Here is a 27561-nt window from a genome sequence, read left to right as displayed (position 1 = left end):
AGAAATTGTCTAAAATATGAAAACTCGATGTGGTTCTTTATACCTCAATTTATCTTTCAGAAGCTTGGAGGGCTGTCTTTTCTCCTGAGATGCAATTATCTTCCTGGAAAATTGCCACTCAAATTGTCCAAATTTCACCAGCAAGTATTATTGGCTTGGAAAATTTGTTTTCAGCATAACTTTTCTCCTCATAAAGTTCTCTTATGGAATAATTATCTCATTACCTCTAGAAACAAATCTTTATTTTTACATAAATGGTATCAAAGAAACATATATTTTGTTACAGATTTGTTCTATGATAATGGAAACATACTATCTTATGAAGATTTTATGAGGATACATAACTTTCCAATTCCTTTTAAAGAATTTCACCAAGTGGTTAAGGCTATTCCAGCTGGCTTAATACAACTAATTAATAATCACCTTTCTTATGGAGGCGTTAAAAAGATACTCCCAGAATTAAAAATTGGCGGTGTTGACATACTTTCTCCATCATATAATAATAAAAAAATTAGACAAGTCTTTCAATCTAAACACAAAATATCCCCTAGAGGGAAATATTATTGGAATGAAAAAATTATTAATATTAATTGGAAAGCTACCTGGTCAATACCCTTTAAATTTTGCCTTTTAAATAAGGTTAAAGAAGTGCACTTTAAAATACTTCACAAAATGTATCCTTGCAAAGCAACTTTATCTAAATTCATGGATATTGAGAGTACTTGCACATTTTGTAATATACACGAGGAAGACTTATCTCATCTTTTCTATAACTGTGATGCCTCTCGTAAATTTTGGAATGATGTTAGTGACGTGTTATTTGGGCAAAGAAATGTTAATTACAGGCTATCTTTAAAGGATGTGATTTGCACTTTTTCACACACAAAAAGAACATTCGAGTATGTTGTTAACTTCTACATTTTACAAGGTAAATATTTTATACATAAACAGAAATTTGCGAAATGTGTACCAAAATGTAATATTTTTTTATTAGAAATGGAAAATCTGAAAAAGTCTCTAATGCAAATTAAAAACAAAAAGAATGATTTAATGTTAGTTTTCATGAAGGAATTTTTTTCTAGTTCTGATCCCCCGCTGTAGTCGATGAGTGTATCCTAAGTTATTATTTTAGTTTATATGTATAGAAGTATTTTGTAATATCTGTTTTTTTTTAATCTTATTTATTTTTTTTTTATTTTTTTTTTTTTTCTTTTGCAATTTTTTATATATTTTTTTTTCTCCTGTTATATATTACTTCATTACTTTTGATTATTGTAATTATAGTAATGTTTATGGATATAATATATATCTCAGTTGTTGTATTTTTACTTTATGTAATGTTTCAAACTATAATAAAAAAAAAAAAAAAAAAAAAAAAAAAAAAAAAAAAAAAAAAAAAGCAATACTATGGCGGAGGACGGAGGCGCGAGTGAAGGCGGCACACGAGCCGCTAATTTACTATTAGGGAGAAATGTTGTAAAACTTCACCTCTGCCTCTCTCTTTCTCACTTTGGACATTTGACCCGCTGGCCTGTTTGTAAGGTAACTTTCCCTCTTTTCTTGGCTGTTAAAGCTGTCGATCCATCCAGACACGAGCGTGCCTGATGTTCAAGTTTTCTCCACTTTGTCTATTACCTGTGATAACCGCGTATTCTTCCCGCCATGGGTGAACAGCGCTTCTTTTCTAAAGCCCTTTCTGTTGAGCAGATGAAGATAATAACCAATCATCATAAGACCTCGCCTGTCAGCGCTCAAAAAGCAGGCGGTATAATATTGACATGAGTTTATTAGCTGTAAATGCTCGTGCTGTCTTCTGTGCATGAGTTTTGTTTGATACATTCAGAAAGAGTGCTTTCTTTAAGCAGGTCAAATTAAAAGTACAGTTCATATATCTGACTGCTGTATTAAAGAACAAAATTGTATTAAAAATAACCCTATAACTGTCACACTAAGACAAAAGCAATATATTTTTTTATTGCATTTCTTAACTCATAATGTCGCTATTTAACACAGTCAATGCATTTTTTTCTCAACACATCCCATAATTTCTAAAATATCAGCCTCCACCAACTGTTTAAGATGTTGGTTTATGGTAAAAGTACCAGAATTAATAAATATACTACAGAACATATGAAGTGCAAGACCAATTTAATTAAAAACATAATCAAAATTAAAAAAATTAATATTAAACCATAGCCATAAGCCATAAAGTATTTTAGATTTTCTTTTACCACAGTACTATACACACTTTCCTGTTTTTCTTTTTTCTTTTTTTTACAATAAAATCAAAATCAAGTGAATTAGTGCAACAGGATTTAGTTTGCTTGTTTAGTTTAGTTTCACGACTGCTTCCAGAAGACATAACTCCTGTTTATTGTGGTATTAACCAATCAAACTTCAAAACTACCAAAGTGTGAGTGTGTGTGAGTGAATAATGCATGTAAGAGAGAAACAGTGTGATTGTACCTGTGTGTGCGTCTGTGTGTGTGTAAGAGAGAGAGTGTGTGTATGAGAGTGTAAAAGAGTGTATTTTCGTGTTTGTGTGTGTGTGCGCCCATGTATATGTATAACAACATCGGTATTACACAGATGTTAGGAGGAGATGGTGAAATATGTGGACATTATGTATAAAATTCAATCACACTAAATATTTTTTTATTTTCAGAAAGTAAAACTACACATAATTTCCTGTAAGGGTTGGGTTTAGAGATTGGATTTGGGGTTAGAGCATTCAAAAGTATATTTTGTAGAGTATAAAAACAATTGTAACCTATGTAATGTCCCCACAATTCACAAAAGTGTGTGTGTGTGTGTGTGTGTGTGTGTGTGTGTGTGTGTGTGTGTGTGTGTGTGTGTGTGTGTGTAAGAGAGAGAGAGAGAGATAGAGTGAGAACTGTGTGTGAGAGTGTATGAATGTGTGAGAGTGTACATTTAGGTGTGTGTGTGTAAAAGAGAGAGAGAGAGAGAGAGTATGAATGAACATGCTGAATTATCTCATCAGTGAAGTGATTTTCTGGTAAAAGAGCCTGACGATTTGAGTTCTTGTACCATAGAAATTATTTACAAAGAAAAACGGTATCGTAAGCCATGTTTCTTTTCATTCTGCTTAATCAAGTGCCCCAAAGATATTTAAAATAAACAAAACAATATGATGTCTTTTGACTGCTTTCTTTAATAACTACATTACACAATACTTGTACTTTTACTTTCAGTACTTGAGTAGTAAATTTTGAAATAAACTACTTGCAATACTTAAGTACTAAAAATGTTGAATACTTTAGTACTTCCACTTAAGTATGGTGCTTAAAGAGCACTTCTACTTCTACTCAAGTCACTTTTTGATAGAGCACTTGTACTTTTACTTAAGTATGGGTCTCTAGTACTTTATACATCTCTGCTCCTGACCCGTCTATTTTAACCATTAACCCTGCTGGTAATCTGGAGGATTTAGGCAAACACAGCAGCACGGCGATGTGTCTGAATGTGAACGAACTCCTGATAAAAGACAGCGTCCGCCATTCTCTAATTCTCGTGCTGCTCTCCTGACAAAAATGCTAGCAACACACACACATCTTTGCTGTAAGATCTCCCTGACAAGATCGCAGGGGAAAACATGCAAAAAACCCTTTGGATGATGGAAATAAACGCATATGAGCCTTCATGAACGGCTAAATACTGTGCCGTGGTTTCCGTGTCTCACAGCACGGGCTTGACTCTGGCAGGTCTCATGAATAATTAAGCTGCCGGCTCTTCTCATAGGATAAGAAAACTCCGCTATGAATAATAATGAGAAACCGACGCGTCATCATTGCACTTGCAGTTCTGCGCTACGTCGCCGATTTTGATCCACCCCAAAAATCATTTTAAACCCGGAAGCTGAAATTAGCTGACAAAAGCTCAAAATTATCCAGTTTTCCCCACAATTAAAGCTGACAGGTGCTAACATTATCTTAACTGATGCTCAACACACACACATCTGTTAATATAAAAAAAAAAAGTTCTCCGGGGTGTCCTGAACCTTTAACACTTAGAAGTATTAGTGTAAATGGGGCTTAGGTGTGTATTGTTCCCAAGCGGGTTTGCAACGGGGGTGGGACGGAGGATCGGCGATGCTGGCTCAGCATTGAGTCGTCTATTGACCATCAGTGATGGATGATGGCATCGTCTATCTGTCCAACCTTAATACATACATACATACAGTGGGGAAAATAAGTATTGAACTGGTGATTTTATTTCTCAGAAAGCATATTTCTAAAGGTGCTGTTGATTAAAAAAATGTTTGACACAGAGAAAAAGTATTAAACACATGAAGAAAGGAAGGTGTGGAAAAACAGTGAAAGCCCAGACAGCAGCTGAAATCTCTCAGTAGTTCTTCAGCAACCCTCTGACCTTCCTCAGTGTAAATGAATATCAGCTTTCCAAAATCTACATTAGCAGGAGGATGAAGATGAAGCCAGGGTGGACATTTTAGAAGGACAATGATCCAAAACACAGCCGAGGAATCTCTCAAATCCTTTTAGAGAAAGAAAACTATGCTGTACTCCAAATCATCCGACTCCAATCCAAAAGAAAATTCGAAATAAAGTTATCAAATAAAGTTGATAGTCGAGACTCACAGAAGCATCAAGATTTTCACTCTGTTGAAGTCTGTGAGTAACTTACACCTGAGCAATGCATGAGACTTCATTCTCCATATGAGAGGCGTCTTTAAGCTGCAGCACCTAAAAAGCCTTTTATAAAAATTATTAATCATATTTCATTGTTATCACACACAACTCATTCTTCAGATCTTTTTTTTTTGTTTTATTTTTATGATTGTATTGTTTGGGTTTTTACCAAAATCTGGTTCAGTTCCATGTCAACAGCTCCTTTAGAAATATTAATTATAATATTTTAATATAATTATAATAGAAATATTAATATTCAATACTTATTTTCGCCGCTGTGCATGCATGCATACATGTTTCTGGGTGAACAATCCCTTTTAATACAATCAAATTGTGAGTCCTCTACAATGTTTGAGTGAGATATTATTAATTTGTGAGCTAAATAAGCATGTTTTCCCACACAAACTCTTACTTTGGTCTTGCCGTTGACGAGGGCGGTGAGATTGCCGGGCTGGTTGGTGTTTCGGATGTCCAGGTCGTGTGGAGACACGTAGAGTTTCTGCTTTTGCGGACAGAAGAACTGGACCTCTGTGAGGCCGACCTGAGCTGAATGACCCCAGTTTGACAAGATCTCCATTGTAACGTACAGAGAGGACGTCACATGTAGAGACGCTTCCCTCCTCTGTAAAAAGAAAAGAACGAAGGATTTGGCAGACTTAGAGGAATAGTTCACTTCCAGAACGAACATTTCATAATCATTTACTGCCCCCCTTGTCATCAAGATGTTCATTTCTTTCTTCAGTCAAAAAGAAAAGGTTTTCTTCATATTGGGACTACCACTAGGCTGGTCAATGCTTTAAACTTACAAACTCCAGTTTCAAAGCAGCATCAGAGGCTCGTAATGACCCAAGATGAGGAATAAAAGTCACACTGAGTGAACGATCTGTCATTTACACAAGACTTTTACATTAGATAAATTACTTTTTAATAAATCAAAACAATCGGTCATTTTCTTTAAAAAAATTAAATAAATTAAAATAATTAAAAAATAAATAAGTCAGTTGGTGAGGCAGTGGTGCAGTAGGTAGTGCTGTCGCCTCACAGCAAGAAGGTCGCTGGTTCGAACCTCGGCTCAGTTGGTGTTTCTGTGTGGAGTTTGCATGTTCTCCCTGCATTCGCGTGGGTTTCCTCCGGGTGCTCCGGTTTCCCCCACAGTCCAAAGACATGCGGTACAGGTGAATTGGGTAGGCTAAATTGTCCGTAGTGTGTGTGTGAATGTGTGTGTGGATGTTTCCCAAAGATGGGTTGCGGCTGGAAGGGCATCCGCTGCATAAAAACTTGCTGGATATGTTGGCGGTTCATTCCGCTGTGGCGACCCCGGATTACTAAGCCGACAAGAAAATGAATGAATGAATAAATAAGTCAGTTATGCACAATGTTTTTTTGTGATTGTAATGCTGTTCACACCAGATGCGGAACCTGCGGATAAATCACAATATTCACGCGTAAATAGGGTATATGCCGAAGCATGCTAACAGGACTTTTAATTTGCCAGTAACCTGGGTTAACCGCTTCCGGTGAACTGTAAGCCAATGCAAAATCATCGCGTTTAAGGTCTGTTTTCTTTAAAAAACCAGCGATCTCCACTAGCCGAGTGATATCGATATAAAGTGGGTCTCAGATTGTACAAGAAGCACTGCATTAGTTTAAAGCACACATTACATTCCCCCCGCCATGTCTTTATAATATGAGCATTTATTTTACCCCGGTATATTCAATGGAGCTTCTGCGCTAGCCTACCGATTCTGACGGGCGCGTGCGAGCAAACGGCTTTTTGTCTCGTTTTACGCTTGAGCAACTAAATGAATGCCAAAGTTTGTTTAGCTGATTGGATTTTGATTACATTACAACATTAATACTGTAAAAGGAACCGTATAAAATGGAAAAAAACTGACAATAACAGGTCACCGGAAGTTAATCAGCATGGGAAGAACACTAGCTCAACATAAACCCTATAGCCGCGTGAACATTTGAGTTTACTCGCTTCATTCGCATGTCAAAATCAGCTTCACTCACGCGTCAAATTCACTTCACAACAGACGCAGATTTGCGTGATGGGCAGGGCTTCTGTCTGCCTGGTGACTGTAACTTCGTTGCTAAAGGACTAACATAGATTTTATTGACAAAATTATTTATGTGCTTTGGGAAAGCTGAAAAACAGCATCGATTGGTTTGGAGCAGCGTCTGAGTCCACTAGATCCTTCCAGAGGTGTATCCAGCTCTGCGAGTTCATAAACTTCTCTAGAAACTGTACCTGGATGATGAAAGCACTCAGCGGTGCTTCTGACTGAGCCGAGCCCAGTTTGATGAACTGTTGTCGGCGTGTGCAGGAGGACTTTTCCTCTGGGACACCAAAAACAGGCACGACATCATAATCACGCCCCAACAAAAGCAAGCTCCTGATTCTTTATTAAGGTGAATATGGATTCAGATTTTCCAACTTGAGCGGTTCACGCGTTTAGTGTGTCAAACTCGCAAAACGCTCAATACACACCGCAGGATGTCTAACCGCGTCTTTGCATTGACTTAACATGCAATTCACTCACGCTTGAGGCTTCTTCCGCGTCTGGTGTGAACGCAGCATTAGAACGCGTCTGGTGCAAATGTGCAAAACTGCTGTAAGTGTTGGTTACAGTATCAGTTAGTTTTGGTTTTTATTGGTTAAATCGTCAGTTTAATAAACTTAGTTTAATTTAAATCCAGATTTCCATTAATCATCTTGTCTGTCATGATTTTCCATTTCATGAGCCAGAAGATATTATGTGGTCAAAAATGACATTCATTAAATTTTTCTAAGTGCATGATGAACTGTTCTGCTATAAGACCTTCATACCTCAGCTGAGAGCATTTAGAGTCATCTGAAGCTGAATTATAAATAGGGGCGTCACTAGTACTAACAAAACCAATCGGTACTGAATTTTAAAAAGGTCCATTTGCACTTTAGCACTGTTCTGCAGCTGCTTAAATGCTGCTGATTGGTCATTGTGTATAAGTGCTCGAAAGATTTAACTGTTAAGAGATAAATCAGGCAAACTCACAGAGAGCGTGAAGCTGCTGCTGCTGTCGCTGAGTTCAGACTGATCGTCAGGATCAATCCTCTCCAGAGCCTTCAACAAACACTTCTGCTGCCTGACGGACACACAGACCAACTGAGTGTTAAATCCTAAATCAATTTCCTATCAAATTTAAATCCCACAGCATTATTGTGTGTGTGTGTGTAGTTTCGATGTGATTTTCATAACACTACACTCGTGAGGACTGTATACCTGGGTTCCATGAGAGCGATTCTCTTCATAGCTTTTCTGACATGATACTGATCTTCATCATCTTCATCACAGTCTTCATCCTCCTTAAAAACATGCAGACATACATGATATTGTGTCCCTTCATCTTATTCATGCATCAATTATACACATGATTGTGGCAGAAGTGCTGTAAATGAATGTCCACCGGTGTGTGTTGTTCTTTTAGCCGGTGTGTCTGCAGTGGTGTGTTTTCTCTCTGCAGGGCCTGAATCACACCGGCCGCCGTCTCTTCTGAATCTCTCTCCTCCTGCACTTTACGAGCCGCAGACAGAGGGCGCTCCAGACGACTGCTCGACCCTGTGGGAAAACAAACACACTCTGTCTTCATGTCTATGAATATATACGGGGTAAAAGAGTCCATTTACACCATTCTGAACGTTTATTTGATTTTTATTTGTGAGTTTTTTCCTGTGTTTTGTTTAGTGTGCTGTGCCTATTTGTGTGGATTTCAATTAAAATACACATCATTAAAGTTTGATCTGAGAAATAATTATTGTTTAGTTATTTTATATTGCAGCATAACCACAGCCTTATCCCCCTGCAGCCCAAAATCTGATACTGACTTAAGCTGAGCCTGGTCAGTACCTGGATGGGAGACCACATGGGAAAACTAGGTTGCTGTTGGCAGTGGTGTTAGAGAGGCCAGCAGGGGGCGCTTAACCTGCGGTTTGTGTGAGTCTTAATGCCCCAGTATAGTGAAGAGGACACCATACTGTTAGTAAGCGTTGTCTCCTGCAACCGAGGTCCTGACTCTCTGAGGTCATTAATAATCCGGTAACACTTTACAATAAGGTTCATTAGTTAATGCATTTACTAACATGAACTAATCATGAACAACACATGTACAGCATTTATTCATCATAATTGAACATTTACTAATGAATTATTAACATTCAAGTCCATGCATGTTAACATTAGTTAATGCACCGTGAGTTAACATGAACTAACAATGAACAACTGTATTTTCATTAACTAACGTTTATTAACATAAATTAATACAGTAGTAAATGTATTGTTCATTGTTTGTTCATGTTAGTAAATGCATTAACATTAACTAATGAACCTTATTGTAAACTGTTACCAATAATCCTATGGCACTTCTCGTAAAGAGTTCTGGTGTAACCTCGGTGTCCTGGCTAAACTCCCTCCATCGCCCCTTACCCATCATGGCCTCCCAATCATCCCCAATCCCCTAATTTGCTCTATCACAGTCTCTCCACATTCCATTAATTGTCCAGTGGCTGCCATCGCTCCATCCAAGTGGAGCTGCACACTGGTGGTGGTGTGGAGTGACCCCTCCTCATGATTGTGAAGTGCTTTGGGTGTATGGCCATACACAATAAATGCGCTATATAAATACACATTACATTACATTATTATTTTAATAATTATTTTTTACGGCATAGATTTATTCATATCAGTAGCCCGAAGGGATTTATGGAGAGATATGTTCACACAACTTGATTATGTAACCATATACAGTTGAAGTCAGAGTTATTAGCCCCCCTTAACTATTAGCGCCCCTGTTTATTTTTTTCCCCAATTTCTGTTTAACGGAGGGAAGATTGTTTCAGCACATTTCTAAGCATAATAGTTTTAAAAACCTATTTCTAATAACTGAATTATTTTATCTTTGCCATGATGACAGTAAATAAGACTAGACTAGATATTCTTCAAGACACTTCTATACAGCTTAAAGTGACATTTAAAGGCTTAACTAGGTTAATTAGGTGAACTAGGCAGGTTAGGGTAATTAGGCAAGTTATTGTATAATGATGGTTTGTTCTGTGGACTATCAAAAAAAATAGCTTAAAGGGGCAAATACTTTTGTCCCAAAAATAGTTTTTAAAAAATTCAAAACTGCTTTTATTCTAACCGAAATAAAACAAATAAGACTTTTTCTAGAAGAAAAAATATTATCAGACATACTGTGAAAATGTTCTTGCTCTGTCATTTGGGAAATATTTAAAGGGTCACGAAACACCAAAACACATGTTTTTGAGCTGTTGACAGTCGTATATGTGTCACACACTGCTAAAAACACTATTAGGACACCTATATTTCACTAAAAAGAGTAAATTGGTTGTTTTTGCGTTATTTCAAGCAAATTCGTACTTCCGGTTTGAAACTAATTTTTGAAGCTGCGTCACGGTCATGACATAATAGCGTGTATTCCAGCATGCAGACTGGACATCTGTGCCAGAGTGGGTTTTATTAATGCCTAGTTCACACTAGAGGATTTTAAGCCTGATTTGAGCCCGATTTGGAAGTTAACGAGCTCGCCGACAGATCGGGCTGTGATCGGGAAGAAATCTGCGGGTGCTCGGCGCTCGCCGCTCTTTATGTGTGAACTACTGAACAACGCATCAACGAGGCTCGCTGACGCGTCGCCGACACCTCGCAGACGGATATCCAACATTCAGCATGCTAAATATTCCAGAGCAGTCGGCCGACTCAACCCCACGTGTGGTCAGATGTAGTGACGAGCTGCAGCCAATGAGAGAGCATATCAGCATGAGCTGAATGCCTGTGTGTTCAGGAGCTCAGCAGAAACATCTGTGATTGGTCAGAATGGGCATCGGTGCACTCGCTTCATTCTGCGTTAGCACAGACATGAGAGTAGGATATATTAACAGTGGAACTAGAATTCTGTAACTATTAGAATTACCATACTGCTCATTCTGACCGTTCTCATATAAAACGGCATACTGTCACAACATATTTACATTCAAAGCTATTATTGAGATATTAAAATTAAGCTTTGAATGTCTGGCATCATATTTAATGACACCATTACCCAAAAACATAATATTTTTTTGGTAATACAGCCTATAAATATGTAGTTAAGATACTAAAACACTTAAAGGTCTTGTCTATCATTTTCACTTTCAAACAGGAGCTATTCGGCACAGAATATGCTGTTTTGAAAGATATCTGAAGTAAATTGATGTTTTTGCCATCAGAAAGTTTTGTTTATGTTAGCAGGATATTGCCAGGCAAGAAAATGCACACATATTTAAAGTCACAGTGAAAAGTATCAGACATGCATGCAGTCATTTTAACCAATATGGTAATTAAAGGCAGAAATGCTCAGTTCTTTACTTTTTTGTAATAAAAAAAATAACAATGTCAGAAAGAAATACACTGATAGTTAGAAAACGGCAGGGTGTTATAAATATGTTAGTTTTATTTCAAAGAGTTATAAAATTACAAAAATTAAAAACTCTCTGTGTATCTATCCACTCAAACCTTGCAGATGAGTGATTAATCCACTGATAAATCAGCTGATTTGACGATGTTTTTAAATGCTTTCTCCAAAGCTTGAAACGCTGTCAGTGATGTCATCAGCACACAAGTGTTCAGCTTTTTCTGACGACTCCTCCCTCAAATTTTCATTGGCTGTGGTTTGGTAGCTTGAATGAGCTGATGGGGAATGAGTTGTTGTCAGATCATGTAGTGTGTGACCCCCCTCTTGTGGATCGTTCACGGAGTGTTGCGTAGTGTGAACACCACAGAGATTAAAAGACACAAAGTCAAGTCATGTAGTGTGAACAGCACAGTGATCTGCTGATGTTTAAAATCCTGTAGTGTGAACTAGGCTTAAGTCTTACAGTGTGATGCATTAATGCATGAGTAAAGCTTGGTTCAAACCAATCAGCGCGCTCTATTGTGCAACTTCATTCATATTCATTACTGTCACAGTGTTTAGACGACAGAGACGCCACGTTGTGTTGGCAAAACAAGCGTGAAGTGTTGCTTTTATAGTTTGCTGCCATTAAGTTTCATTTTCATTTTCTCTCTGTGAGAGCTCAGCTGGAGTCACGTGTGGATTAACAGTGTACGCGACGCTCGACAACAATAACTTACGTGTCTAAGGAGGATTATTGTTTACCTGAGAGCTGTTCTCATCTGCAAACGCTGAGATCCGGATTCGCTTGTAGTCTTCTCTTAATAAAGACGCAGCTCTAGTTGCTGGTGATTGTCCTGTCTCTACAGATTTGGTAAGTGAGCGACCAGTGCTCTTTGTTTATTCAGTTTGTTCATATCTAACAAACTATTGCACCGAGTGTAAACATGTTAGCACTACAACCAAACTTTAACCTCGTGTAGGGTTTTCACCGCATTTTGTGACCGGAATAACACACGCGGCTTTCTGACGCTACCTGCCGTGTGCATCTTAAGTTTCCGGGAAATGCTGAGGTTTTTTTCTCTCATTCGCCGTGCGGTATCAAACATTGCATGAAAAATACACGTTTAGAGCAGTTCCTCGAATCAAATATCTCGTTTGTCGCGAGGGACATGAATGAATTCCCTGAATGAAAGAGCCAAACTGCAGTTAAAGTCCACCATTTAATAATTTGGCAAATAATTCGACTACAGATGTCCATGTAAACACCATCACTTTCTCCTGTGTGTGTGTATTTTGAATCTGAAACTCGCGCGTGCCCAAGTAGCCACTCCCACACCCTCCCACTTTAGTTCCTCCGACACTCCCCCCTAAACAGAGCTGGACACGCCCACTTTTCTGACTTTTTCCAAAGTAGAGGTGTGAAAACACCCTGCTGAAACGAGGCTTTCATGGCCCTTTAAAAAACAAAAAAAAAAATCAAAAGGGGGCTAATAATTCTGACTTCAACTGTAGATTCTTTTAATATATACAACAAAATAAGCCAAAACCCGCTCTGTTAAAAAACACCCCCTCAACTCACTTCGTCCAACATAAACTTATTTCTACCATACTCTCCTGCAACAGACTGCTTTGATGTTTTGTGTTACTTAATGAATGATACTCCATGCATACTTCCCTCCTGCTGTCTGAAATGCTGTTATAGTGTAGCCCAGACTGTCAGTGTATATTTCTCAATAGTCTGCTAATGTGGAGTAAGTGTGAGCAGCTCTTACGTGACGTCTCCTGTCTGCTGTCAGAGGATTTCTCAGTGTGTCTCCTCACAGCGACTGCTTTTGTAGGGATGTACGACTCCACGTTCTCCTTTCTTTTAGCTGAGAGAGAGTGTTTGACCCTTCGCCCTCCTGAAAACCACACAGAAAACCAGTCATATCAATGAAACATTTCCAGAGAGATTTAGCGGTTACCACTGCACAATTACCAGGGAAAAATGTGAAATGTACCAAATGTGATTTTACTTATGAAATGTAAAAACCATTTCAATGTGATCATGTCATTGGCTCATGATAATTTTCTGCTAATCAAACCATTTCATAACTGTAACAAGAGGCAATTCAATCATAACTTAATGTTAAAACAGCTATCATGTCACTATTTATCAATATGTGGCTGTTTTTGAATTCCCGGAAGCTACAGAAATTTAAAATGTATAACAGGAAATGCTTTGGGTCTATTGTTATTGTTTACATCCCTCAAAAGGGTTTATAATTGTGATTGTATAATTGTGAGTGCTAGGCGTGCCAGGGTGACACGGTGGCTAAATGGTTAGCACTGTCGTCTCACTGCAAGAAGGTCGCTGGTTCGAGTCCCGTCTGAGCCAGTTGGCATTTCTGTGTGGAGTTTGCATGTTCTCCCCTTGTTGGTGTGGGTTTCCTCTGGGTGCTCCGGTTTCCCCCATAGTCCAAACACATGCGCTATAGGGGAACTGATTAACTAAATTGGCCAAAGTGTATGAGTTTGTGTGTGTGTGTCAATGAGTGTGTATTTCTCTGTACTGGGTTGCTGTTTAAAACAAATGCTGATATAATTGCCAGTTCATCCCGCTGTGGCGATCCCTGATAAATAAAGTGACTAAGCCGAAGGAAAATGAATGAGTGTGCATGTGAGTGTGTATGGGTGTTTCCCATTACTGGGTTGCAGCTGAAAGGGCATCCGCTGTGTAAAACATATGCCGGATAAGTTGGCGGTTCATCCCGCTGTGGCGATCCCTGATAAATAAAATGACTAAGCCGAGTGAAAATGATTGAGTGTGCATGTGAGTGTGTATGGGTGTTTACCATTACTGGGTTGCAACTGAAAGGGCATCCGCTGTGTAAACCAAAAGCCGGATAAGTTGGCGGTTCATCCTGCTGTGGCGATCCCTGATAAATAAAGTGACTAAGCTGAAGGAAAATGAATGAGTGTGCATGTGAGTGTGTATGGGTGTTTCCCATTACTGGGTTGCAACTGAAAGGGCATCCGCTGTGTAAACCAAAAGCCGGATAAGTTGGCGGTTCATCCCGCTGTGGCGATCCCTGATAAATAAAGTGACTAAGCCGAAGGAAAATTAATAAGTGTGCATGTGAGTGTGTATGAGTGTTTCCCATTACTGGGTTGCAGCTGAAAGGGTATCCGCTATGTAAAACATATGCTGGATTAGTCGGCGGTTCATTCCACTGTGGCGATCCCTGATAAATAAAGTGACTAAGCCGAGTGAAAAATGATTGAGTGTGCATGTGAGTGTGTATGGGTGTTTCCCATTAGTGGGTTGCAACTGAAAGGGCATCCGCTGTGTAAACCAAAAGCCGGATAAGTTGGCGGTTCATCCCGCTGTGGCGATCCCTGATAAATAAAGTGACTAAGCCGAAGGAAAATGAATGAGTGTGCATGTGAGTGTGTATGGGTGTTTTCCATTACTGGGTTGCAGCTAAAAGGGCATTCGCTGTGTAAAACATATGCTGGATTAGTCGGCGGTTCATTCCACTGTGGCGATCCCTGATAAATAAAGTGACTAAGCCGAAGAAAAATAAATGAGTGTGCATGTGAGTGTGTATGGGTGTTTCATATTACTGGGTTGCAGCTGAAAGGGCATCCGCTGTGTAAAACATATGCTGGATTAGTCGGCGGTTCATTCCACTGTGACGAACTCAGATAAATAAAGGGACAAAGCCGAAGAAAAACGAATGAAAGAGTTAAAGTTATTATATATGAGCAGTTAACCTGCAGCTATAGAGTATATAGGTGATGTCATTGTGTACATGTTTAATGCAGTGTTTTTGTGTATTAATTGTAATCAGTCCTAAACACACCGTGTGCCTGCCGTCAGAAAGCTTCACCTTGTGAGGACGAGCTAAACTCCAGCATGATGAGGTCACCGCGGCTGATCTGCGAGCTGATTGGCTGTTGTGTGGTTTGGACAGGAAGTGTGAGGTCAGGAAGGCTGTCGCTGCTTTCGTCTCTCTCGATCTGCTCCTCGATCCAGTCCTCATCCGTCTCCTCTCCGGCTGAGTCTCGACTGCTCCGCTTCACACTCACCTCCAGACTGCGCCGCAGAGCCTGACACACACATTTAAAAGGTCCCGTGAAGTGCTTTGAAATGTGCTTTTTTTTTTTTTATTCGATGCTTCATGTAATCTCAACTAAAACATGAAGGGGAGGGTGGAACACAGTGTAGCTCCTCCCCCATTTAAAAAACTACCAATAGCGCTTTGATTGATCACCGCTCTGCCAGTGAGAGTGGTCGAGCTTAAGTGCATCAAATGAAAAGCGTCTTAAAAGGGGCGGGCATGTCAGATACTAGGGAGCATTTGATTGGTCAAACGATTTAATGAGAAACTGAAGTAAGAGCTGACTTAACTATAAAACCGTTGATCCATTTAGGCTGAAATGACAAACTACAAGCTTTACATTAGTTTTATATATTTTAAATAAGAATTCACTGTTTTGTTCAATAGTATCTGGATGCAGCCTTTTTGATGCAAGCTGAGATTGTGTCTGACATTGCATCGCTGAGTGATGCAATGCACTCAATGGAGTGACGTCACTGTGACGGGTAGGGTTAGGTGAGCGCATTAAAAAGCATTGGATGCAGCTCAGATTGCACTGCACCAGGTCTGCATCCAGACCCCTCTTGTTTTGTTCCACACTAGCTTTTAGATACCTTATTAACTAACAATACTGATACTAACACATTCATTTTTTTATTTCATGGCACCTTTAAAGTCGGAATGAAAGCAAAATGTATTCTCTTTATTTGTATATGTATATAGCAGTACTTGTTATAAAGGATGTACCTGTGCACTGCATTTTGCTAAAATTCATTCATCAAATATAACCTTCTCTCCCCCTCGAAATTACTTTTCTTCATTTCTGGTTACACGGAATGCTTTTCGGGCGGGCTATCAGTCCTTTAGAGTGGAGCTATCAGTTATTAGGGGGCTATGCCTTTTAGGGAAGAGCTATCAGTCATTAAGGGCGGGGCAATCAGTCATTTAGGGGCAGGGTTACCAGTCATTTAGGGTGTGGCTATTAGTCCTTTAGGGAGGAGCTATCAGTCATTTATGGCGGGACCAGTCCCCTAGGGCAGAGCTATTAGTCCTTTAGGGAGGAGCTATCAGTCATTTAAGGCGGGACCAGTCCCTTCGAGCAGAGCTATTAGTTCAGGGTTATCAGTCCTTTAGGATGGGGCTATTAGTCCTTTAAGAAGGAACTATCAGACATTTAGGGCAGGACCATCAATCCCTTAGGGCGGAGCTATCAGTCATTTAGGGCGGAGTTATTAGTGCTTTAGGACGGGGCTATCAGTCCTTTAGGGTGGAGCTATAAGTCCTTTAGAGAGGAACTATCAGTCCCTTAGGGAAAAGTTTCAGTGCATTAAGGCGGGGTTATCAGTCCTTTAGGGTGGAGCTATCAGTTCTTTAGGGTGGAGCTATCAGTCATTTAGAGCAGAGTTATCAGTCCTTTAGGAAGGAGCTATCAGTCCTTTAGGGTGGAGCTATCAGTCATTTAGAGCAGAGTTATCAGTCCTTTAGGAAGGAGCTATCAGTCCTTTAGGGAGGAGCTATCTGTCCCTTAGGGAAAAGCTATCAGTGCATTAAGGCGGGGCTATCAGTCCTTTAGGGCGGGGCTATCATCCCTTTAGGGTGGGGCTATCAGTCATTTAGGGTGGAACTAAAAGTACATTAGCGTGGAGCTATTAGTCTTTCAGGGAGGAGCTATCAGTCATTTAGGGTGGGGCTATAAGTCATTTAGGGTGGGGCTATCAATCATTTGGGGCAGGGCTATCAGGGCATGTCTTATTTTTGCTCTGCCTTCATCCATTTATAAATCTTCTTTCATTTTGTTAGTAACGCCCATCGTCCAACATTGAAATTAATTCCCAAAGGATGAAATCATGTACCGTCCAACAATTGCCATTTTAGGCCCATTCCAATTGAATATACATTACAATAGAGGAAAAAAATGACAACATTAACTTCCATTTCATGCCGACTTGTTTCATTCTTTTAATATTCCTGCTCTTTTCTAAAACTGTTCGAGTTTCTTCTGTTGAAAAAAACAGACTTTCATAGTATTTTTTGTCCTACTATAGATATCATGGGCTGCTGTTTTCCAGAATTCCTCAGAATATCTTGTTTTGTGCTCGACAGAAGAATGAAAAAGTTTAGAACAACTTTAATTTAATTCTTGGGTGAACTGTCCCTTTAACAATACTAATGTAACAATACTATAACAATACTTTAACAATACTGATGTAACACTGGTAAATGATTCCATTATTAACTGTTCCATGTAAATGCACAGGGTGACTGCTCGTGTGTTGAGGGACTGAATCAGCTGACGGATGTCTTTAGCAGTTCTGCAGATGTTTCTGCTCCTCACCTTGACCTGATCAGCATTCAGGAGAACTCTGTCCACAGGCTCGGGCTCAGTGCGACCCTTCAGACCCGCTGAACGAAATGCTGCTTTACTACAGTCTTTAGCAGACTAAGAGAAAAACACACAGCATAATATTTAAAATAATTTACATTTAGTCAATGAATAAACTAACTAACTGACATTTTTGAGAGACAAACATTGAAAGTATATATAGTCGTCAATGTGCACAATGTTTCTGTGTACTCTGAATACTCTAAACACGTTATGCTTGGTTTACACATCTGCTAAAAATGTACGAGAGTACACTGTATCCCACAATGCACTAGATAAGATAAAATACAATCTATATAGAGATTTTTCTTCTAATAATTAACATTATTAGTGCACACACACACACACATTATTCTCACCTCCATCTCCACACTCTCATAGGGCTCAAAGTCATCAGAGTATCTGTGCTCTGGTGAGATCTTCACTTTACTTCCTTTATCAGTGCAGATGTAAACAGACTCCTACAGTAATGTGCACAGAGTTAAAATACAGCACCGGTACACAGGAATAAAGACGTTTAAAATAAACTAGCTAAATATCAAACACACAATAATATCACTTTAAAAGTCTAAAGGTGCCCAGAATAACTATGCATTTATTTTGTTTGTGCGCACATCAAAAACTGCAACGATTAAATCACACATACATAATTGTAGGACATTTAGTACAGTGGTTAATATAGATATTTGTATATTTTACTATAGTAGTAATCAGGGCTTGACATTAACTTTTTTGATCACCAGCCACTGTGGCTAGTAGATTTCCAACGTTATTAGCCACTCGCCACTTTCACTAGCCACACTTTTCTTGCTGAGAAAATTTGTTTTATATGCATAAATTTGACTTTGATGCTAAAATGACTTGCTTTAGATGTAGTGTTATGTCCACATGCCTCCTCATTCATTTCACTTCTTGTGTGTGTTGTGTATTAGCTTGCTCAGTGTGTATGAGCAAATGGGTTGTCACAATGCAATCTGTTTTTATTTTACGACTTTTCAGGCCTCAAAATTAAGGATTTACCAAATTTAATCTCTGACCACACCAAATAAGTATTTCTTAGCCACATTTTTTTAAATGTGTAAAAACAAGGAAAATATAGCTTTATAAGAGCACTTTTTAATTCAACAAAACTTTTCTGTAAAAAAAAACATTAAATAAAACAAAAGAATATGTGTGTTTGTTTTTTTAATCTTGAGCTCTTGAAAGCAGCAGGACTGTCTGTGGGTGAATGATCATCGATCTTTGTCCAGTCTATTTCAAGGGGAGCCGATCGCACCAGTTGCCCTTCTTCTAGGCAAGGTTGCTCACGCAAGTAAACGGGAGCATGCGCGTTTTTTTAACAGTCGCGCGCATCACATCAGCTGTGCGCATGAGTGATCATCCTCTCCTTCGGTATTTACCTTATTTTTTGCTGTTTTGCTCGCGCGAACGCAGTTATTTTTGTCAGTCGTGTCGCTTCTCGCTTCTAAGGTCACATTTGTATGAATCGAACCCTGCTTTAAAGAAAGCTACAATTTAAAAATGATTTCCATCCAGTCAAAGTGGCTAGCGGAGATGTCTGTCTAACCCACCAGAGCTGAAATCTACCCGCATTTGGCAGGTTGGCGGGTGTCAATGTAAAGCCCTGGTAGTAACTACAACAGGTGTAGTAGAGTTACAGGAATACTCAAAAATGAAATGCAGTCATTAATTTACTCACACTTTAAAATTTTAAAACCATATTTAATACAAAGTGGGGCTTAAAAATCACTACAGTGTCTATTACATAGAACATATTACAGGGTCTTTATTAAATATGCACTAAAAAAAAAACATATAGGAGTTTATATAGGTGCAGTAGAGAGTGTGTGTGTGTGTGTACCTGCACCCATCTGCGTCTCTGTGTTTTCTCTGGTGCCGTGCGGCTCCTTTGTTTCTGTAGATCTACTGAACTCTTTTCTCCACTCGCTCTGCTGGAATCTGTGAATGCAGAAAGACTTTCTAATTCAGCAGCACACAGGAAAAGTGTGTGTGTGTGTGTGTGTGTACCACAAAAATTTTTTTGCCTTGTTTATAGTCCAAATATCTAAAAATTCTTAAACCAAGAAGCATTTTATAGGCAAATCAAAAATATGGTCTTATTTACATAATGAATACAAAAATACTTACAATAGATTTTCCTTATAACAAGCAAAATAATCTCACAATGGGGTAAGCAAAGTCATCTTGTTCTCCGTTTTGAACATAAGATTATTTTGCTTGCCCCATTGGCAGATTATTTTGCTTGTTTTAAGGAAAAACTTATTTAATTTTGGCATAATGTTGCTTAAAACAAGACTATACGTTTGAACTTGTCTAGAAAATGCTTCCTATTTTAAGAGTTAGTAGACATTTGAGCTAAAAACAGGACAAAAACTCTGAGTAAAGAATATAATTTTTTGCAGTGTGTGTGTGTGTGTGTGTGTGTGTTTACCTGCAGTGCGTGTGTTTCTGTGTGTGGGTGAATGATCCGCTACTGAAGGCTGAACTGTGGTTTTCTTGTTGTTTTGAGCAGCATTAGTGGTGCTGACATGAGCGCCGTTGATGTACAGATTGAAGCCCTGCTCTAGAAGCTCCAGCTCTGCCTGTCGAGGGTCTTTCCTCTGCAGTCGCCTCAATGCTCTGGGAAAGAAGATGACAGTAAAACACCAATTAGTAAATCTTTAAAGGTGCCATGAAATTAACATAATGTTTTAGAATCAGTGTTGTTAGTTTTTAAGATATCTACAGTATAAGCTAGTGTACTCCAAAACAGTGACAAAATATATGTTTAATGTCAATATTATTAGCCCCCTTAAGCTATACTTGTTTTCGATAGTCTCCAGAACAAACCACTGTTATACAGTGACTTGCCTAATTACCCTAACTTTACCCTAATTAACCTAGTTAAGCCTTTAAATGTCACTTTAAGCTGAATACTAGTGTCATGAAGAATATCTAGTCAAATATTATTTACAGTCATCATAGCAAAGATAAAATAAATCAGTTATTAGAAATGAGTTATTAAAACTATTATGATTAGAAATGTGCTGAAAAACCTTCTTTCCATAAACAGAAATTTGGGTAAAAATATATACAAGTAATGCATTGTAAAAATAAAAATTATTATTAGTAATAATAATATATATACACACTACTACAAATAATTAAGACTTCAACTGTCTGTGTGTAATGAATGAATGAATGAATAAATGTATAAATAAATAAATAAATATATTGTACAGCTACCATTTTAACGATCTAGGTGCAAAATTTAAAGAGCAGGGTGCAAAAGCATTAAGGGCATGTCTAAATCCACTATTGCTATTATAATGAAGGATAAATCCATTCTGCACCACGGTGCATGGTCTAACAGGGTTGTGCTTATTCTCTTAATGAGTAATGGGTGTGTTTTGAGCAGAACGAGTATTAAATTAAATTAATCGGAGTCTCACCTCACATTCTTTTTAGGAGTCAGTTGCGGTGCGCTGTGGCGCCTTTGCTATTAACAATACGGATACAAGTGGAAAAACTGAATGCTTCACTAGCGAGAAAACAGTTAAACAGAGCATCTGCAGCCCGAGGATAAAGAATGAGCCTCCTCCATTCAGCCTCTTCACTTTACTTTTACTCTTTACTTTCCTCCTTTCCTTTTGTGGAGTTAGGAAACGGAGTTGTAGCACTTCACTGAAGACATCCATTAGCCTACATATTTAATTTAGTTTGTTAAGCGCAACGATTTGTGTCAAAACTATTTCTAAATTCAGTTCTAATTTCCAGCAAACGAATAAATGAACACTAATAACGAAGTGTGCTCAAAAAACTGAGCTATATCCAAACACGCGTCCTGTTCTTATGCCCCATATGGTGATGCAGACGTCTCCAAAACCCCACAGGTGGACAAATCTACACTTGTTTTTATTAAAAATAATATACAGATGCAAATAATAAATAATACTGCTAATAATAATAACATTAGTCAAACGTAAATGTACAACAAATCATAAAAAAACTAAAAAAAAAAAATCATTTTAATCCTTTAATTGTTTTCATACGTAGAGATATTTGTGTTTTGCTGTATTCAGCAATGTGTAAGCATTTGGACCTGCTTTAGAGCAGCTTTTAGTTGGTCAATGGCGTGATCTATTTCAGCTCCTTAAAATAGCAAAGCACCAACAATGTGCCTTAACACACCTCTATTTTAGACCAGCACACCCATGAGTCCACAAGGTGGTGCAAATGGATTTGCTGTTTAAACAACGTGACGCAAAACGTGAAAATTACGGTTGCGCTGGTCTGAAAACAGCAACACATCGCATCACACACGTACTGCGCCGAGTGTATGATAGTGCCCTCAGAGTTTAAAGATGGCACACAACCAGGTTAAATTTAACTTTGGCATCATTTCAGCCAATCAAAGCAGCTCAATTACAGGTCCAAATAAACGATCAGCGTTTGCATGTGATTGTGCTTGTAATTGAAGACATATTGTTCAACCCGAGCTCACACAGTTCACCTATTTCTGCGTTATCTGACCTGTGTTTGTAGGTTTGTGTTCACGTGTGTCATCAAACCTGTTTTTGTGCTGCAAGTTGATTAAATATTCATCCAGCTTCTCCTCGGCGGAGGAGAGCTTTCCTCCTCTGCTCTTCCTGTGCTCCTGCAGACGACACACACTCTCTGTCAGTCTCAAAGTAGGATAATATGACACACACACATACACAGGATGATCGAAGAGCTTCAGATAGAAATAAATCTGCACAGATGCAGAGAGACAGATGTCAGAAAGAAGAGAGTAAGGATGAAAATGACAAAATACTATTATAAAATACTCAAAATACACTCAAATACACAATCACAAAATAATAAAACTATAACTAATTGGTTAATAAAGGTGACAAAAGTCTATGCAAAAATAAAAACCACCAAAGTCGATTAAGTTTTTGTTAGATATCAAGTTAAATTAAAAATAATGAACAGATTTTAAAATTATGATGACTAAAGCTAAAGTATACCATTGGTTTTGTAGTTTACCATGTTTACAGAAAAAAATCAGTTTACAGTCTGTGGACAAAATAGAAAGCCCATCATTTCATATTAAGCTCTCTCAATTATTTTGTGTTGTCACAAAATACATTATTTACCACAATATATTTTCATCATTTTTATGTGCTCAATTTTACACTCCACAATGAGGAAGCAGACAGAAACATCAATAACAAAGTGTTTACATTTCGCATTTTATTTACTTTTAAAAAGTGTTTTATATGTTGTTAATATTTATTCTACGTACTTAATCAAATATTTGCCTGAAGTTCTAAAAGTGAGAAAAACAAAAAATACACCTAAATAAATAAATAAATAATAATAATAATAATGGTAACACTTTACAATAAGGTTCATTAGTAATGCATTTACTAGCATGAACTAATCATGAACAACACATGTTCAGCATTTATTCATCATAATTGAACATTTACTAATGCATTATTAACATTCAAGTCAATGCTTGTTAACATTAGTTAATGCACCATGAGTTAACAAACTAACAACGAACTACTGTATTTTCATTAACTGACGTTAACTAACATGAACAAATACAGTGGTAAATGTATTGTTCATTGTTTGTTCATGTTTGTAAATGCATTAATTAACATTAAGTAATGAACTTTATTGTAAAGTGTGACCATAATAATAATAATAATAATAATAATAATAATAATAATAATAAACTAAATAAATTCATATAATTGCATAAAATAAAAATAACACTAATAATACATTTAGGAACATATATTTTAAATTAGGCCTGCACAACATATGGTTTCAGCATCAATATCGCAAAGTGCGTATCGCAGGATCTGCAATGTTGAGCATTCAGGCACACGGAATTAAAATGTTTGTAACTTTAAGAAACTGTATTTATGTATCAATACAATGAAGACTAAACTGTGTCATTTAACATTTGATAACTGCTAGAAACCCATACAATACTGTTTATTTAGTTTGTTTCATTGCTGTATTGGACAGGAATGTATGACCAACCAGTTCACTGAAGAAGACCTCCTAGATGATTCTTCAATAAGAGTCATGGGTATTAATTTGTCTTTGCCTGCATGCTATCATGATTTTTTTTTGTCCTTGCAGGGCTCAACAATAAGGACTGCCCGGTGGCCCAGAGACAGCGTGAGAGACACTTGGGGCAGTAGACAGGATCATTACTGGCCTGATTGGGACAGTGCTGCCTTGTCACTAAAGTATAATTTCCCATGACTTTTTGTCAATTGCGTGCATTTTAATTTGTGCTTTTAAGTCTTTAAATGCTATATTCTCTGTGATGTTGTAGATACTATATTGCTTTTCGGTTCCTCTTGATGTTTTGAGCATGCTGTTTTTCCCCATAACCTGGTGACAATCAGTACAGTGAAGAAACGGCATCATGGGGACAACATCACATTATAAGGCTAAAAGAAAGCGTGATGTTACTGACGTCTTGGAAGCAGACATTCACGTGGGAACAACACGACAAATAAATAAAGTGATGTTTTGCACAATTTGCCGTCAGCGACCTTTTGTTAAATAATTTCGAACTGCAATGAAATACCTCCACATTTTCCATACTGCTCTTTTTGTTTGCATAACACTTAGCATTTTGCTCAATAACCATTTACTAACTTTTTTAAGTATTGAAATGCTAGATTCACAGTTTCACAGTGCATTATTTTTGACACATTATTTAAAATATGTGGCTAAAAAAAAACTATTAACTTCTTATTTTTTTATTTAAATTTTTTTGGTGGGGCCAGTAAAAATCTAGACCACTGGCCCGGTCGAATCAGTAGAAAAAATCCTTGGTGTTTCATAAAATACAAGGCAGGGTTCAACGCTAAGGACCTCAATCTCAACTAAAATGTTCTCAAATGTTCAATTGAAGACAGTAAAAATCCCCTAGAATGTTCTTAAATGTCCTAAAATCAACACCAAAAAAAAAAAACAATGTCTTTAACGATGATCATTTAAAAGAAATCAGATGAACTGCATTTAATGCTAAAGATGTGAAATACAGACGTGAAAGACAAGAACTCTTACAGAATCTGCACTGTTTCTCAATCACAGCATCTGGACACTAAAGAGAAGCGTGAAATATGAAGAGAAGGAAAAGACTGGAAGAAGAAGAAAAAGTGTGAGATTTACATCAGGAAATGAAGGAGATCTGTTAATAATTGTGAAGAGCGTTATTCAATGAAGCTTGTGTTTCTGTCAGGTGTCCACTGCACATGACAGCAATCTAAACACAATTCAGAAATTCATGTAAAGCGGTGAATAAATCGGTGTATTCGTGCTGTAACAGATCTATTTGACTAAACCTACATGTACTGAATCAAAAGCTATATAACACTCACAAAGTGTTCATATTTGCGCAGCAGTTTACAATAAGGTTGTGTTGGTCATTGTATTTATATCATATCATTTTATTTACTGCCATTTCACCAACACCAACTATTATCATGACAAAACATTTCATTAATAAATGTAGAGTTACAAATTTAATACACACATTAGATATTATTTTGTACGTTTATATACACTACCTGACAAAAGTCGTCACATATCCAAGTTTTAGGAACAGTAAATAATAAGTTGACATCTAGTTGATCATTTGGTATCAGAAGTGGCTCATATAAAAGGCAAAGGCCTCTAGATGACGCTCATTTGACTAAAATAAAACATGATCATGCCTTGATTTTGAATGATTTCATTAGGACAGTAAGGTCTGACTCTGCTTAAAGTCTCATCACTGAACAGAAATAATGTCCAGTATAGAATATAAAGTCCTGCTGCAGTGGAGACAGAATAATTATTGTGTCTGACTCCATCATGAGCTTGGAGGACTGCATCCATACATCTCTGCAATGACTCAAATCACTGATTAATAAAGTCATCTGGAATGACAGAGAAATCGTTCCTGCAGGACTCCCAGAGTTCATCAAGACTCTTTGTGTTCATCTTCAATGCCTCCTCCTTCATCTTATCCCAGACATGCTCAATAATGTTCATGTCTGGTGACTGGGCTGGCCAATCCTGGAGCAGCTTGACCGTCTTTGCTTTCAGGAGCTTTGATGTGGAGGCTGAAGTATGAGAAGGAGCACTATTCTGCTGGAGAATTCACCCTCTCCTGTGGTTTGTAATGTAATGGGCAGCACAAATGTCTTGATACCTCAGGATGTTGATGTTGCCATGCGCTCTACAGATCTCTCGCACGCCCCCATACTGAATGTGACCCCAAACCATGATTTTTACCTAACCAAACTTGACTGATTTCTATGAGAATCTAGTCTCCATGTGGGTTCCAGTAGGTTTTCTGCAGTATTAGTGATGATTGGGATGCAGATCAACAGATGATTCATAGGGAAAATCCACCTTCTGACACTTTTCTAAATTATCAACTAGAAGTCAAGTTATTATTTGCTGCTCTTCCAGCTGGGATCAAAGACAAGACTTTAGTCAGGTAGTCAGTGATAAAAATGTAAAGATTTCTGCTGAATATCTAGTTATTGTATTAATTAACAAGAACAAACAATGAATACATCTAATACCATGTTTATTCATCTTTGTTAATGTTAGTTAATGGAAATAAAGGTGTTTATTGTTAGCATTAATGTTAATAAGTATAAATTTGGACTTTAACAATGCAATAATAAACGTTTAAGTACGATCAACAAATGATGTACACATATTGTTCATAACTAGTTTGTGTTAGTAAATACATTAAAATTGACTAACAAAACCTTCGTGTAAAGTGTGAATATATTTTATACAACATTAATATTTGAGTCATAATTCTAAAGGGAAATATCACAGCACATCTCAATCATAGTTAAGAACTAAGCTACTTAATACTATATAAGTGTAAATAATTAATAAAGATAATGACTTTTAACACTTCTAATAATATAAACCGTGCATTTATGATGTTTATTAATATCAATGTACAGCTCTAGTTTTAATTATCTCATAAAGCTTAGAGAATCTCAGTATTACTTAATCTAACCTAGTCTAAACTCTAATATTAGCTAAACAATTCGATAATACAGATCAAATCAGATCTAATACGGATGCTCGTGCTGATAACTAACGTTAGCCTTTCTGCTAACAGCACACACCATAGATATATATAAACAGACCCACCCCGCCATTAAACTTTATGACCTAAATATTCATATTCGCTCTGCTATCTAATGATAAAAACATTAATATACACGTGTAAGAAATTTACTTACAGTCCATGACATCTCTCCGCTGAAATAGCCCTTCTGTTTGCAGGAGTGTCTGCGTGTTGTTGTTGATGATGCCTTGGCTGAGGGCTTGTAACTAGGCGGAATGTTGACCAATCACAGCGCGTTTCCAACACACAGCGCCCACCCTACAACGCAACTGACCATTCACAGGGGTGAAGTACGGAAAAGGGCCCGCCCACAAGCCGTGGTGAAGCGGCTGTATCCAGGTGAATCGCTCTCCAATCACAACACAACTCCTAAAATTAAAGATCCGCCCACACAGCTGAAGTCAACATTAAACGTTTGCTCCATACAAATGTCCGACTGCAACATATTAGTTCGACAAATATATCAACACGCTAATTTTCTTGTATAAAGGTAGGCTATAGAAGACTATTAAAAGTATTCTCAAGTCACCCTCAAAGATTCAGCTTACCTGATGAAAGGATGAAAAAAAATAGATATCAAATTCATAAAAACATCTGTTTAAACCAAATGATATCCTTTATCTCAATATTTGCTTGGTTAGAAGAAGTCTGTGGTGTAAGACAAACTAAATAATCATATTTAGACATCAAATCCATTGATCATACTAAATATTGACCACTGTTGTTTGTCGCTTTCCCTATAAAACGATGCAACTTTGTCGAAAAATATGTAATAATTTAGGATATTTTACAAAGATTCACAGGAATGAAATTTTAAGAAAAAATCATGTC

General features: G+C 37.6%; 1 protein-coding gene across 4 annotated transcripts in view; it reads right to left on the bottom strand.

Annotated features, from left to right (window-relative positions):
- Positions 1-26917, bottom strand: part of katnip (katanin interacting protein) — a 66267-nt gene extending 39350 nt beyond the window's left edge. For 3 of the 4 annotated variants that reach the window (XR_012399560.1, XM_003201362.7, XM_068217264.2), the window contains exons 1-12: positions 26846-26917; positions 22139-22224; positions 20020-20207; positions 19429-19526; positions 17927-18028; positions 17520-17624; positions 14975-15194; positions 12875-13003; positions 8118-8269; positions 7934-8016; positions 7706-7796; positions 5080-5289 (exon numbers count right to left, since the gene is read on the bottom strand). Coding sequence is in view for 3 of the 4 variants with exons in the window: in XM_003201362.7 (XP_003201410.2) it covers positions 5080-5289; positions 7706-7796; positions 7934-8016; positions 8118-8269; positions 12875-13003; positions 14975-15194; positions 17520-17624; positions 17927-18028; positions 19429-19526; positions 20020-20207; positions 22139-22224; positions 26846-26857 (1476 nt within the window). In the remaining variant the exon portion in view is untranslated. Of the gene's footprint in view, positions 1-5079; positions 5290-7705; positions 7797-7933; positions 8017-8117; positions 8270-12874; positions 13004-14974; positions 15195-17519; positions 17625-17926; positions 18029-19428; positions 19527-20019; positions 20208-22138; positions 22225-24653; positions 24728-26845 lie in introns of all 4 variants that reach the window. The other variant, XM_009297662.5, reaches the window with a different exon arrangement.
- Positions 26918-27561: the final 644 nt, after the last annotated feature.

The sequence above is a fragment of the Danio rerio genome, chromosome 24 (genome assembly GCF_049306965.1).
Source record: "Danio rerio strain Tuebingen ecotype United States chromosome 24, GRCz12tu, whole genome shotgun sequence".
Taxonomy (NCBI): Eukaryota; Metazoa; Chordata; class Actinopteri; order Cypriniformes; family Danionidae; genus Danio; species Danio rerio.
This window is presented reverse-complemented; position numbering and strand designations above follow the sequence as displayed.